This window comes from Lissotriton helveticus, chromosome 8 (genome assembly GCF_964261635.1).
Source record: "Lissotriton helveticus chromosome 8, aLisHel1.1, whole genome shotgun sequence".
Taxonomy (NCBI): Eukaryota; Metazoa; Chordata; class Amphibia; order Caudata; family Salamandridae; genus Lissotriton; species Lissotriton helveticus.
In genome coordinates, this window is record NC_136069.1 from 1,311,717,255 (window position 1) to 1,311,733,321 (window position 16,067).

A 16,067-nucleotide genomic window follows, 5' to 3' on the forward strand; every position below is an offset into this window, starting at 1 on the left:
GCCAGGGGTGTGACCACGACACCGAGTCGTGTTCCCACTGCCGGGCCATGGCCCTGAAAACGTTGCGGGAGCGTTCCCGAAAGTGGCTGGAGGCCCGGGAGTCGGCCCCATGTCATTCCAGGCCTTGATCCTGTGGGAGGTCGAGGGCCCGGTCGCAGAGCAAGCACCGCCATTCTAAGTCTTCACACTCTTGAGTCAGGTAAGGCGAAGCACAAAAAGTCAAAGAAGTGTCGCCGATCTTCATCCTCTCCTCGCTGGTCGTGGGACACGCCTGAGGGGGCAGGTGGCACCGCCCCTCCGGCTCCAACGGAGCCTGAGCAGGTACCGTTGGCTTACCCACCTTTCCCAGGTCCATCGGTGACTCCGGCCGCATTGCAAGAGTTCGTGTCTGCAATTGCACGTATCTTCGGCTCGTGTGGCCCCGTCAAAACGCCTTCAGGCCCCGTGGGCCCCACTGTTACGCGTTCCTCGACGTCACCGGCTCCGGCCCGACCCCAACGTCGTCGACACCCAGAGACCTCTATGGCTCCGGCCGTGGCTCCCCGTACTTGCCGGTGGACCCCATACGACCCCCATCGACGGCGCCGTTGGCGGCCGACACAGACTTATTTTCCGACATCGGCATGGTGCCGGAGGGATGTCTCCTGACACCGATCTCGACGTCGATGAGGGACTTTTACTATTTCATTCATTTACGTCCTTGTCCACTTGTCCCGTTCTGCAAAATGATTTGTAGGGTTAAGGTCATCCTTTAGGGCCATAGTTTCTATGCACCAGTAGTCAGTATCTTACATTGCTCTGCGTTCCTGCCGCGGAATGTTGTGTACAGAACTGATGTCTGCGCGCGTGGGGGCGTCGAAGTAGCTCCAGTGACGTCATCTCGGCGAATTAGATGCCAAAGACACATGCGGAGCCGTACGACGACGCCTATCGACGCACAGGGGTACTGCTGACGAAAGCTTTCCGGATCCAGTCTGACGCCTGGGGATATTCTAAGGTAAGGAATCTATCACTAAATAATGTCTCTTACAGATATATCGTTACACAAGTAGTAACTTGTGCTTTAGGTCTTTAATAATAAATTAAGCCATAAATGACTAAAAACCTTCATTACCCCTCATGTTTTCGAATTGGCTGGTTTTATAGCTATATTTACATTTAAGACTCAATTACTCCAGACTGCTTGATATGATATGAAAGGCTTTAAAATCAACAGTTTTTCTACAACAACATGACTTATGTTATTTCGTGAATATAGAATTTTGGCACTCTAATTATTCATTAGAATTCCCTAGTAAAGCAACAGTCGAGCGCTGGGGAATCAACCTTCAGACTTCAGCTGCTTTTGAAAGTACGTTTTGCTCAGCAAGACAGACTGTTTCTGACATGAGTGAGGAAAATATTTAAGAGTGATAGGCAGTATCATCATTTTAGTGTTATAGAGCACTAACCATAATTACTATGCCAACATGAAACTTTGTTCATTTATTGCAATCTACTGAATAGTAAATGATTTGTGTTCTACAGCCCCTATTGCAGCAACACGGCTTTCAGGTCTGACTCAGTTGTGTCATCATTATAGAATGTTATGCGTGAAAGAGTGTAATCTTCACATATTTCTAATTTTTATTTTATTAATACCCGCACAATCTGACGCCAGAAGGTGCCTATAAAAAAATGACGCACCATATGGCTTGTAATAAAGTTACTACATGCAACTTGTGATGTCGCAGTTTTCAAGAAGCATGAATACCTTCGCTCAGTCTAAAGGAAGTTGATGAGAGGGAGGCCCAGGCACTGTTTGTGCTAGCAGCAGTTTGTAAAATAACTTGTCAGTTTAAAGATAGTGCTTCGGCTTCTTTCCAACTAAACTCCTTTCTGAATGCAAACTCCTACAGGCTACCAAGATGTCCCATACCATGTGTGAAATCTACAGCATATCCAGCTTTTTTTTAGCTTGCAGCATATTGCATTTTGGAATATATAGTTCTCCAACATTGGGGTATCTTTTATAGATTCACATGCTTGAATCATTCCCCGTCGTCGAAGTGGGAGTCCCATGGTACATAGAAATAACAATAAATATGCATAGAATAGCCAGTTCATAGGTAAGGTAGAACCAGGAAGTAAAAAAGTTTGAAGTCAATAGGATTTTTTTCTTCACTTTATTAGTGAATAAATATTAATATTATTATTATTGTATTAATCCCAATTTGATGGTATAGTCATCAGAAACAATTTTTGATGTTATTTTTGACTTTCCCGTCCCTAAAAACATAAAAAATGATACCACACATGGGCATATAAACAGTTATACCCTTTATCTCAAATAATGGGCAGCCATTTAGAAAAATCCCCCATATAGGATTAATGCGTCATGATAGAGTGGTGGACTTTTCACCATCGTTTTCTACGGAAAAACTTCAATAACAATCCACTCACAGAAATTGTATTGCAATTAGTTCTAGGTTCCGCAACAAATTGACTAGTTTAAACTGGCAGGCGCTGCGGTCCTCCGGCGACAGGGCTGGTTGAAATCCACCTCATTTCGTCAGGAAGTTCAGACGAAAATCATTGACATGCCTTTTGACGGAGAGTCTCTTTTTGGTCAGCACATTGATGATGCCCTCCAAGCCATCAAGAAAGATACTGAGTGGGCAAATCTCTCGGTACTCTCCTGTTTCGGAAACCGCCTTTTCGAGGCGCTAGGGGTTGTGGATCCTTCTCCGGTCGAGGAGGCTATAACCTGATGAGACAATACCAGTCGTATCAAGGTAACCAAAGTTACTCTTCTCAAAGACAGCAATCCTTCAGGCAGCAACCAACTACATCATATGCACAAAACAGAAGGAAGTCCTCCTACTCCGGGTGTGATACATCTAAAAAGCAGTGACAACTGCCACCTGCTCTACCGCTCATTCCTACAAAAGTTGAGGAAGGATTCCCCGTTTTTACTCAACCTGGTCTGCTAGAACCACAGACAAATGGGTCTTGGACATTGTAGCCAGAGGGTATGTTCTAGAGTTTGTCAAACTACCTCCGAATTCTCCTCCCAAAGGCTCGCCTCCAGCTCGTCTCGCAGAGCTTTTCTCCCAAATAAATCTGATGATAAAGAAGGGAGCGATCGAAGTGGTTCCAAAATTACAGAGAGGCACCTGTTTCTATTAAAGATTTTTTCTAATAAAAAAGAAATCGGGAGAATGGCACCCCAGTCTGGATCTTCGCCCCTTAAACAAATATCTCAAAAAGCAATCCTTCCGGATGTTGACTCTCCAAGAAGTCCTTGAACTCCTCACCCTGAGGGATCACATGACCACCCTCGACCTCCAAGACGCTTACTTTCATGTCCCGATTTTACCCAGACACAGAAAATTCTTGAGGTTCAGAGTGGCTGGCAGGGACTTCCAGTTCAAAGTCCTTCCCTTCGGACTATGTTCCGCACCCCTGTATTCACCAAGGTCTTGGCACCGGTGGCTGCACATCTTCGACAAAAGGGAATATAAATATTTCCGTATTTAGACGTCTGCCTTACCAAGGTGAATTCTTTCACAGTGGCAAACGCCCATACTGCGAGATGTCTGTCCCTTTTCCAATCTCTGGGTGTCTCCATCAATCTAGACATGTCTCAACTCATCCCTTCCCAAACAAGAACGTTCTTAGGAGCCACAATAGACCCTCTAAAGACACAAGCCTTTGTCTCAAACTAAAGACAACAAAAGCTTTGCACGTTTGCCCAACTACTACGCTCAAAAAGGTGCGTTTCTGTCCGACAGTTCAAGTCACTTCTGGGAATGCTCTCATTCTGCATTCTCCTGATTCCCAACTGTCGTCTCAAGATGAGACCCTTGCAAGAGGAGCTCAACAAACAATGGTTGCAGGTTTCAGGGTCCTTCGACGAGCTCATCCGCATCACACCTCAGATAAGGAAAGCGCTGCTCTGGTGGACTTGCAAAAGGAACGTTGCAGCAGGCCTCTCATTCCTAGTGGAAGCTCCAAGTTTTGTCATCACCACAGTCGCCTCCCTCGAAGGGTGGGGAGCGCACCATCAAGGACTCACAGTCAACGGCAAATGGGATGCTCAACAAAGGACTTGGCATATCAACCTTTTGGAGTTGCTAGCAATCTTCCAAGCTCTGAAATCTTTTTGCACCATCATTCTTGGAGCATCAGTGTTGATTCGGACGGACAACACAACAAGTATGCACTACCTACACAAACAAGTAGGGACAAGATCCACTTTGCTGTCCCAGCAAGCCCAGCAAATTTGGGATTGGGGTATCCAGCATCAAATAACTCTGGCAGTGGTCCATGTCACGGGGTTTCCAACATCCTCGCAGACACCTTCAGCAGGTCGACCACATCCAACCACACCAACGTTGGATCGGATATTTCAGAAGTGGGGTCGACCCGATTTGGACTTGTTCGCGACCAGTCTGAACCGCAAATGCCCATTCTACACAAGTTGGCTTCCCCAACGGGACTCGTGTGGGAATAAGTTTTTGATGAACTGGTCACAGATCTATGCCTACGCTTTTCCGCCAATACCGTTGGTTCCCAGGGTACTCTGGAAAATGAAGAAAGAGCCTTGTCGCCTACTTCTCCTAGCTCCCAGGTGGCCTCTCCAGTTCTGGTTTACTGAACTCTCCTTCTATCCGAATGCGATCCCATTCAGTTGCAACCAATACCGAATCTCCAATCCATTCACAACGGACAGATCTGCCATCCGGATTGTGCATCTCTGCGCTTAGCGGCCTGGCGCCTGAACACCTTGAATTTGTTCACTTAGACATCCTGCAGAATGTAGGAAGGTGTTAGCTAACGTTCGAGCGCCCTCCATTATAAAAACCTACATGCTCAAATGGAAGTGTTTTTGCCTGTGGTGTCAAGCCTCCAACATCCACCCAGTCCATGCAAAACAAGAACAACTTTTGCCTTTCTTTTTACATCTGGCAAGGTAAGGCCTTTCCCACTCTACTATTAAGGTATTCTTAGCGGCTATCTCAAGATTCAGACAGGATGGTTCTCATTCTCTTTTCTCCTCTAGGATCATTCAGCAATTCTGCAAAGGATTTTTTCGTATGTTTCCTCGTATCCGTCGCCCACCTCCACCCTGGCATCTTAAAATTGTTCTGTCACAACTCATGCGTTGGCTCTCATATCAGCCAGGTGGGTCAGTGACATTCAAGCCCTCACTATTGAACCGCGTTTCCTTCAATTCACCATGGACTCGGTAGTGCTCCGCACTAACCCCAATTTATGCCTAAGGTACCTTCTGATTTCCATCTTAATGAACCGGTCATTTTGAAGACTTACTTTCCCAATCCTCAATCACCTGTGGAAAGGACTCTACATACTCTTGATATCAAGAGATGTCTAAAATTCTATTTACAAAGGACATCCTCAATAGGTCAATCTGATCAGCTTTTTATAGCCTATGGAAAAATGCGTAAGGGACACTCAATATCCAAACAGTCCATTGCCCCTTGGATTTCTTCTGCGATCTCTTCAGCAAGCGTTTAGACCTCTGCAGGCTACTCTGAGAGCACATTCTACTAGAGCAATCTCTTCTTCTACTGCTCTTTCTGCTGGTGTTCCTCTTCATCAAATATGCCGAGAGGCAAAATAGTCCAGCAGGCCCACCTTTACCAAGCGCTACTGTCTGGAAGCTGCCAGCAATGCAGACACGTCTGTGGGATAAGCAGTTCTCCCTAATCTTTTTAAGTAAGGTGAGCCTCTGTTCTTCCCTCCTCATTGATAGCATTTATATGTACATATCAATTTATATTTATATATTGTTACACTTTTACAGATGTTTATTTTGTGGTTTTGGAATATATAGATATACGTGTGTGTGTGTGTGTGTGTGTGTGTATATATATATATATAATATATATATATATATAATATATATATATAATATGTGTATAAATATATATATATAGATGGATAAATATCTTTCTTTGATCTCACAAGCATTATCATGGAATACTGCATTCTACCCTGATTCAAGCATGGGAATCTATGAAAGGTACCCCAATCCTGGAGAAGAACAAAAGTTACTTACCTGTAAACTGTGGTTCTCCAGTATTGGTATCTTTCATAGATTCACATGCGACCCACCCACCTCTCCTCAGAGGCTCTCCTAGGCTCATATCACACTTGTGCTGAAAAATCTGAGAGCCTGAGCCTCTGGGGAGAACATTCTGGAGGGTGCTGTCGCCTAATTGGCTGTAGTTTGGACTATACAAAATGACTTGGACGAGTCATGAAAGTGGAAAAAAGTTCTTATTGACTTCTAACTATTTGACTTCCTGGTTCTAATTTACCTTTGATATGGCTATTCTATGCGTATTTATTGCTATTTTCATGTACCGTGGGACTCCCACTTTGAAGGGGAATAATTGAATCATGTGAATCTATGAAAGATACTAATACTGGAGAACCACAGTTTACAGGTAAGTAACTTTTGTTCTTCTGATGTCAACATAGGAAATACAAGAAAACAGAGTGCTCTTGACTAAAACGGCAGGACTGGCACAAGGTGTCACATTTGGGCGAAACGAGGGGCAAAGAGATATACATATTATATAGAATAACATACTCTGTACTTTGCATTTTAAGCACATTAAAAGTAATCTCGTAATTCCTTGATCAGTAAAGATATTATTCTGTACAGTATCGGGTATTGTATAGCCTTAGAGCCCACCGTAGCGGGCGTTGCCGGCCATTAAAGGCCCACTACACCGTTAAAGCCTTCAACAAGGGAGCTGGTAATGGCTGGTAAAACCCGCTGCGGAGGGCTGTAAGGCTATTAGAACTTCCTGCCTCTACAGGGCAGCATGTTCTAATTTGTAAAACAAAGGCTTCACGACGCAAGAGTGGGTTGAAATCCCCATGGGCTCCGTGAGACCTTTGTTCACAGCTGTAGCTGTGAACAAACATCGGAATGTTGATGCTCTGGGCTTCTACTGGCCATTAGAAGCCTGGAGCACCCCATTGATTTCAATGGAGGGCTCAACATTCCAGTGTTATAATAACCTAGATATCATTCTGGTTGTTTATTAGAGCTGGAGTGATGCTGAAGTAGCACGCTGAGCAATTAACTAACAACCTGTGGATGCTGTTGGAATTGCATGTTTTACGCAGTGTACAGGATGTTTTTTCTAACATAGCCGTGGAAAATATTTGGGAATTTATAGATAATGTTCTCATTTTAGCTTCTGGAGCACTTGACATAATTTCCACGAGAAAAAATGTAGAGAAACATTTTCTTCCGAACATGGTTAGTAAATTGCCAGCTAAGGGCTAGCATTTTTCACATGGTGAAACCACCTGATAAATCTCAGAAATTGCTAAGATTAGTATGGCACCACAAACAAATGATTTATATTATGACTAAAATCTTTTACCATCCTTTCCCTTTCTGTGTACGCTTTTTCTGAACCTTAACGCCAGGCATTTGCTATAGTGCTTTCTATGGGTATATACTGACAGAGTTAAAAAATTAAAACAGCTGTGCTTCTTGTAACCTAAATAATCTCCTAAAAACACAATCTACATACAATTTTCAAGTTAACCCTGAACTTTAAGGGTCCAAATTACAATAGGAATATTATCCAAGGTCCGCCAGACTCCACCCATGCCAGTAACTACCCATGATTGCCCTCCCCCTTGGGTAATATTGCTGAAATACATCCTGCTTGTCACGTGCATCTGTTTACAATGTGTGTATTGTCCTAGTGCCATTCACCCTGACCTTCTATAACTTGAATGTCTTTCTAGAAGCAAAAGTGCTTACACTTAGTTTCATGAATGTGATAGTGGCCGATAATGTGGACTTGTTAAAGGTTTCTTCACGGAGATCCCATTTTTACCGCAAGAAATTATTCAACATCAAAGTAATTAGCACATATCGAAGTAAGACTTATTAAATTACAATTGTGTTCTTTGTTCTGTTTTCATTGCCCTTTCATTCATTAAGTTGATGGAAAATTTCCTTTTTTTATTACATTTAGGAATGGATCCAGCAAAATAATATTTTATCTATTGTGCTGAGAGACAGTCTTCATCAGCCTCAGTATGTAGAAAAGCTGGAAAAGATTTTACGATTTGTTATCAAAGAAAAAGCTCTCACACTGCAAGATCTTGACAATATTTGGGCAGCACAGGTAATTTGAGTGGGCTTACTTTTCACCAGATTTTGAAAGTTGGTATAAGTTAGTCTTTGCACAAAACTGAACTTTAATGTTACATAAATGTCACATTTCATCATATTGTGGCTAAGCAGACAGACTGAAGATTGTTTCTACTCTTTGCATTTCATTAGTTTTAGATTTCTCATTTATGTCCTAATGTTTTTTTATGAATGTTGGTGAGGAAGGCTTTTGAATAATTATTTTGGTTATGCATGCTGATATTTAAAAGATGATGGAGGCTGCTTTTGATTTGGATCCAAAAGTCAACAGTTTAATCGCCAACTTTCAGAATGTAATATTTATCCAGGTAAACAGTGATTACTATATTATTATTAAAGGAGTATTCGGGGGGAGGGATACTGAGCTAAACTTCCTTGGTAGGTTACTTTGCCTACAATGACATCTGCTTCCAAGCTAGCAATTAAGGAAAGTTTGAAGTGCCATGTTTCTCACAGGTGTATCCTTCATAAATACATGATTTAATACTACACTGAAACACACTGAAGTGGTTTTCACTTTTTGTTACACTGTGCAGTTAGAAAATGCCATCAGGAACCATTAGTCACTGATACCGATGCATCATATGCTATTAATTGATTTAAAGATTATCTTGTTGCAATAGACGATCATCTAGGCTTAGAGAATGCAATCGGTTTGGAAATTTGACTAAAAGCGCTGGCTTCCTGTCCTATTTAACAAACTATAGTTGGACCCTCTTCACCCTCAGCAGCCTTTGGGAGATCGACTCACTCAACAGGAAAGTATAGGAATTTTTTGATGAATACTTCTGATGGCAGATTCCTCGGCTTTAAAATATTCTCCAGGCACCAGACTGGATACGGAAACTTTTCATAGCACTACTTCTGTGTGCACAAGGTTGTCCTATGCGGCTCCATATTGGCTTTGTCACACCCCGTAAGTGACAGAGCGGAGCCCCACATAAGCATCACCTTTGCACACCAGTGTCGGTCTCTTTCTTTCCATGACTTTGAACAGGATCTAGAGCATCTCTTCCACTTTCGAAAGTTACTTGATGACTCTCCCAAAATAAATCCAGTGTGCAAGGGAACATTATCCACTTGCAAACCTACAGACTTCAAACCATGCAGTGACTGCAGAAAACAGATTTTGGTCACACTCCCCCAGGAGATGTCTCTTTGGTGTTTGGGCTTGGGACTCGAGTCCAAGTCATGCAATGAGTGTGCCCTCATGCAGCTGAATGCGATCCAAGATTTACGTTGTTGAATGTAGGAAGTATTCGCAGGCTTCTTGTAAGTTAAACTCTTATTCCAAGTAGAGGAAGCTTACTCGCTCTCACTCACAAAGCCATTTCTGCGACAAGTCTTCTTAGCGATCAAAGTCCTTTAGTAATTCGAAGTCCAGGTAGAAACATAGTGAAGCAAGACTCACCCCCATACTGCCACTCTGAAAAGAGAAGATTTGAGGTGTGATGGTGCTAATTGATTTCACTCCTCTCTAGTTGAGGAGCTTATCCCGCAGTTGAAGCAGATCTTCCCAGGTCACATTAGGTCGATGCTTCTAAGGAGCCAATGCTGCCTATCTTTGCCACTCTTAAAGCTCCCTTTGGTGCCCCTTTGGACCTCAAGGATCCATAGGGGCCCTCAGTTGGAATTCTGCCGGTGGATCCCTCCTTTTTGCACAGGTTCAGTGCTGACTCCAGTGTAGTCTTCCACCCTGGCTTAAAGACCCATGTCTGGCACTCCTTCATAGATGCCATCAGAGATTCCGGTATGGACTTGGACGTCTGACTGCGACTGAGGTTGTGCTCCAAATCTGCTGCAGCGCATCCAGTCCATATGCGACCTGAACCTGATCCTACACGTACACCAACCCCTCATTGTCTTTTTGGCTCTGACGCTGGCCAGAGATTGCCACCACCCACAAATGATGATGATGATGGCGGGAATGGGAAAGATTTGACCCACCCCTCCCAATTATGATGATGAGTCTATTCATGGATTTACAAGAGGACAGTGATCTTGAAACCTTCCCCTAATACATTGTTGAATTTTTCTCTTGGGCCACCAGCCTCTGCTGTGGTAATTAGACAAGTGGCTGAGGTTCTAGACCTACAACTACTTTCAGTTGAAGTCTGGACAAATGCCTTTCAAGCGTTTTTGGAATCTAGGCCAGCCTCACCTGAGCCCTGACTTTCGTTCATTGAAGCCTGTACTGACAACATTTTGAGCAGTTAGCCAAAACCCAGTTTGTCTACTGGTGCGTAGGAAAAGGTTACCAGTAGCTGCAGACCGACTCCTGGCGACCCTGATTTGCTTACAATCCATCCTACTCCGAGAATTTGGTGGTCCAAGAAGAACTTAGTGTCTCCTTGGCTCAGACCATTCATGATGCTCTAGATGCGGTCCTATACATGATTAGTGCTGGCCTTCAAACTACTGTTTGCATAAGGTGAGCTGTTTGCACCATTGTGGTGCTTAGTCACCATGCTCAAATGCAATCCACAGATTTCTCAGGATTTGTATAGGCCTTCCTTATAACCATTCCTTTTGATGGCTCACTCCTATTTGGCGACAATCTGATTCTGCCATAGAAGGTTTTCAGGAGAGTAGGGCATCTCTGGGTATTTCGACTTCAGACAAACAGTTCCCTCCGGAGTTAAGAAATTCAGAGGCTATTTCAGGGGGTTGGCGTACAGAAACGGCCCTTCTCCATAGCCCCCTCTGCAGTCACCCAAATCTTTTTGTTTTTGGGACATGGATCTGGCAGATAACATGCAGGTCACCAAGGGGATCTGTCCACCTAGTCCCCCTCCCCTGCGGCAACAACCTCCAAGCCGCTTAAGCTTGCCATTGGTGGTGCACAACCACTCTATTGCAGGCGGGATCCAGTACTTTCTTCCATGGCTGTGATCCACCACATACCAAAGGTGGGTTCTCCAAATCATTCAGCATGGCTATGACTTATTGTTTCTTTCTGCCCTGCCTCACCTTCAAGCCACATCAGAACAGCCCTTAAAGGAGACCCTGTCCATTCTGATGTAAGAGGTTCAAGCTTCAATATCAAAGGATCCATCGAGAGGGTCTGGACTAAAAAATGGGGGTGGGTTGTTACTCTTGATAGCTCCTCGTGCTGAGGAAGGATAATGTTTGGGCCTATCTCAGATGTTTGTCCTCTGAATGCCTTCCTACAGAAGCACAAATTTGAAATGGTCATGATGGTCCAGGCTCTGTCTTCCCTAGATTCCAGCAACTGGATGATAGCCTTCGACCTCCAGGATGTGCATCTTCATATACTCGCCCTACAGTCTCCTGGGTATTACCTGTGGATCAGTATAAGCCAGTTTACCATGCTCCCCTTCGGCTTTACCAATGTGCCTCATCTGTTCACAGAAGTGATAGTGGTAGTTACTGTCCGTCTTCTTATTTTGGGGTACCAGTTTTCCTCTACTCCAACGACTGGCTTCGTAATGAGCGATATTAAAGGGTTTTGTCATCCCTTTCGGCCTTTTTATTTTCTTCAAACCAACTGTCCCCGTTTAAATCACCTATGTTGATGTAGTTAAAGATTTGACACATGTACCTCTCAAATAGTTTGTGATGCCACAGTGGGACCTTAACTTGGTCTTAACTTTTCTCATGTGTGCTCAATTTTTGAGTTGATTCACAGCTGCTCATTGCATTTCATGACTTTACAGACTGTATTCCTCATTACGGTGACTTCAGATCGTCACTTGCATCATCTGCAAATAACGGCTCGGCTATTGCTCGACATGGGTGTTTCAATAAATGTACCCAAATCTCACCTGGTGCCCTCCCTGTGCAACCTGTTCACAGGGGCAGTACTGGACTCTACGGTGAATCGTGCTTTCCTGCCCCCTCTGAGGATTCTGGACATCCAGGCTATCATTCCGTTGTTTCGAGAAGAAGCGGAAGTTCCAGTCCTGAAGGTCTTGCGCCTGCTCGGTTTGTTTGCTTCCTGTATACTGTTGGTCAATCAGTGGTGTCTCTGCAGACAGTGGTTTCAACACAGTGGAGATCTCGGGAAGATGGTCAGGGTCTCCAGAGAGCCTGCAGTGGATTTGTTGTGGTTGAGTGTTTCAGGCAACCTGTTGCAAGGGAAGCCGTTTCAACCTCCTTCTCTGGTGGCCACGGTGATAACAGATGCCTCCACTCTGGGGTGGAGTGCCTGTCTGGGGGATGTGGAGATCAAGGGTCTTTGGTCTCCAGAGGAAAGATTGCTTCATATCAATTTCCTAGAATTGTGGGCAATACGTTTGGTTCTCAAGGCCTTTCTTCCCTCCCTTCACCGTCAGTCGGTTCTGGTCCTCACGGACAACACTACCGCTTTGTGGTACATCAACAAACTGGGAGGAGTAGGGTTGATTTGTCTCTGCAGAGAGGCTCTGTGGCTCTGGTCCTGGGCTAAGGTCCTTCAGATTTGTGATTGCAAATCATCTGGCCGGAGTGCTGAATGTATGTGCAGACAGTCTTAGTTGGCACTTCTCAGCCGATCATGAGTGGAGGCTTCATCCCGAGATTGTCCATCGCATCTTCAGGATGTGGCGGTTTCCTCAGTTGGACCTTTTTGCCACTCACGAGAACGCTCACTGACCGTCGTTCTGCAGTCTCCAGTATCTGATGCCGGGAGCATCGGAGGACTCGTTTCAGTTGGATTGGGGCTCGCAACTCCTCTACAAGTTTCCTCCCATACCCTTGAGTCCTCTGGTTCTGAGGAAGATTCGCTAATTCCCTATCTCTTCTGCATAAAGCGACTTTGTTTACAATTATTTCTCTGCTGTGTTTCCTATATATTGCACAAAGCATCAACGGGATTCCAGAATACTACTGTTGTAGCATTGAAGAATTTTTAGGAACTTTACTTTGGAGGTCTGCCTCTCTTTGCTCGAATTAGTTCTTTGGTTCTGGTATGTGAGGGGCATATATCCCCACCATACTTACAAGGCAGCACTTTGCGTGGTTTAAAATGATTTGGGATATTCCTTATTGTTGAAATAACAGTTTGTCCTGATAAGCCAGACCTTTTCGTCAGTGATCGCCACATTTCCTTTGGCGGGGATGGCAGTATAATAGGAGTGTAGAATTAGAAAGGAAACCCCTCTGGCAGTAGATGCCGGCAGCTTAGATCCTAATCATGTGCTAACAGTGATGCTAACCGCTCATAAGGCTATTTTGGGAGTTTCAGGGTAAGCTTGATCTTTCTGAACACAAGATGATCATGTAGAGGTTAAGCTTGATGTTAGTCAGGAGACCCAGTTTATAAGTGAGTTTCTGATCTCGTCCATGGGTTGTCTTGTTCGAATCCCTAGTTTGGAGAAATAGAGAACGGATATGGACAATGCATGGACATTGCTGATGAATATACAAAGGTCAAGGCTACTCTACAAACTGAATGCTTATTGATTGATTGATTAGTTGGTTGACTGGCTATAGAGCTGAATCTGGTTCTTTTTGTCTGCCCAGATGAACGATCGCTATGCCATAATTAGTCCTTATAATTTATTTAGCCTCTTTTATATATGGTTGCTAAATTAACATCCGCTAAGCAAAATTGATTTATTTTTTATATCAATCTCTTAATTGATCTGATATCTTGGAATGTTATGTATAACTAAGCCGACTCCACAAATGTATTCAGAACTTATACTGTTGCAAGGATCCTGCTTATACACAGAACTGTGCACAGAGACCTAGGACATCAGTGAATTGTGGTGTACCAAAAACTCACCTCAGGACCTAGAAAAACCCCAACCAGCTGGCATCAGTGTCACATTAACTCTTCGTCCTATAGCAAAGTAACCAATGATTAGACAACCTAGGACAAACTCAGAAATGGTGGGAAGTGAGAACACTCATTCGTTATGCTCTCATACCAGTCCACAACAGGAGTAAAGAAGAGACACTGTAAGGTTAAAATATTTATTTTAACAACGTGATCTCCGGTGCAGTATCTTAGCCAACATAAGCAGACATATGATTAAAACTAATTTGGTCAGCATTGTTACAAATCCATAAAATACTAAAGGAGAAATCATATTACAATGATGGTGAAAACAGGACTTATAGCGCCTAGTTTTAACACCCTTCCTATATAGGAACTATGTATTATAAACTAAAGAAGGTCTCTTAGGCTTGTTTGGGGGACCCCATTACATCAGTAAGAGTAAATGACATCTGGATCAGCATAAGCTCTCTGCATCCCTGGAAACAGAAATTTCGAGGCATGTGGGCTGCTGAATTCATATCTGTGCATAGATCGCCGCCTAGTGTTGGGTCCGGATGATTGCACATTGTTGTCCTGGAAGAGTCTTCGAAGTATCACGAGATAGGTGGCTCCTCCCTCGGACTACAGTGCGCATGGGCATCCTCTCCATCCTCAGATTGTTTTTCTCCGCCATTGGGTTCGGATGTACTTCCTACTCTCCAAGTTCAGAAACAAGAAAAACTCTTCAAAAGGCCTTCGGATCCGTCGGTATTGTTCAGCGCTCGGTGGCGATACACTTTTAGAACTTTGTTGCAGTATAGTCGTCGAATCGGGCCGTGAGGCCTTCTCGACACCACGTAGACCGTCCGTCGATGGAACGAAGTCCATTCAAGTTCTGCCCTCAGTGCAACTCGAAGTTACCGCACACAGACAAGCATCCAGTGTGCAATAAATGCCTATCTCCAGATCACAACGAAGATAGCTGCCTAGCCTGTGCCCAGTTCCGATCCAAAAAGACTATTCGGAATAGACGGGCGGCGAGGCAAGAAATGCAACGGTTGGCACCAGAACCCGATAACATCTTCGATGACGAAGAAGATCTAGCCAGCGCCGAAGACTCGGATCAAGACGAAAGACAATACTCTGAGCCCGACTCCGAATATTACCACGAAGAGGGAGAATTAATCGTTGATCTCGAGGAATACGATCAGGACATCGTAGCAGTTGAAGACGACTCCAATGACGACGAGGGGCGAACCGTGAGTACACCGCCCCATATAGACACTACACCTCTATCAGAGACTCAGGTCGAGGCATCGCCAGCAGGCCTTAGCCAAGATCAACATCCTTGTTTTACAGCCCCGCCATACCGCCCGGCTAAGAACATATCAAAAGAGCCCTCTGAGACACGTCACACAACATCGGTTCCATCAAAACCGAAACTAATTGACGATACAGTCTTCGGACTGAATTACGTCGAACCGAAGGGCGCAAAGCCGAAAGGCGTCGAACCAAAGGCCACGGTAACACTACAACCTTCGAAACAAAGACCGTAGCAACCTTAGACCTGAGGGATGCATACTTTCATATACCAATACACCCTGCTCACAAAGTATTTGAGGTTCACCATTCAAGGACAACACTACCAGTTCAAAGTCCTACCATTTGGAGTAACAACAGCTCCAAGAGTGTTCACCAAATGTCTAGCTACAGTGGCAGCACATCTCAGAAGGCAACACATCCATGTGTACCCTTATCTGGACGACTGGCTAATACACGCGCCAACAGCCCAGCAATGTGCCGACCACATGTCAAAGACCATACACCTACTGCACAGTTTAGGATTCTCACTAAACTACCCAAAGTCACATCTACAATCCTCCCACGTCCAACAGTACCTGGGAGCAACAATAGATACACTGGTAGCAAAAGCATATCCCAACACAGCACGGGTCCAGGGAATGCAGACGCTCATACAAAAGTTCAGACCCGAACACTCACTACCAGCCCGAGTGTTTATGCAGCTAATAGTCATGATGGCCTCAGGCATATTCATAGTCCCTCACGCAAGACTACATATGCGTCCGCTACAGGAATGCCTAGCAAGGCAGTGGAACCAGGCTCACGGGCAATTAAAAGACCTAGTGTAGGAAGGTGGCTACCTGACTA

The 16,067-nt window shown here is 44.4% G+C and overlaps 1 protein-coding gene across 1 annotated transcript in view; it reads left to right on the forward strand.

The window, feature by feature from the left end:
- The window catches only part of USP9X (ubiquitin specific peptidase 9 X-linked), a 1,542,050-nt gene that overhangs the window by 449,934 nt on the left and 1,076,049 nt on the right, over nt 1-16,067 (forward strand). Inside the window, exon 10 of the mRNA XM_078658291.1 lies at nt 8,016-8,168. Within this exon, the coding sequence (XP_078514417.1) occupies nt 8,016-8,168 (153 nt within the window). The remainder of the gene's footprint in view (nt 1-8,015; nt 8,169-16,067) is intronic.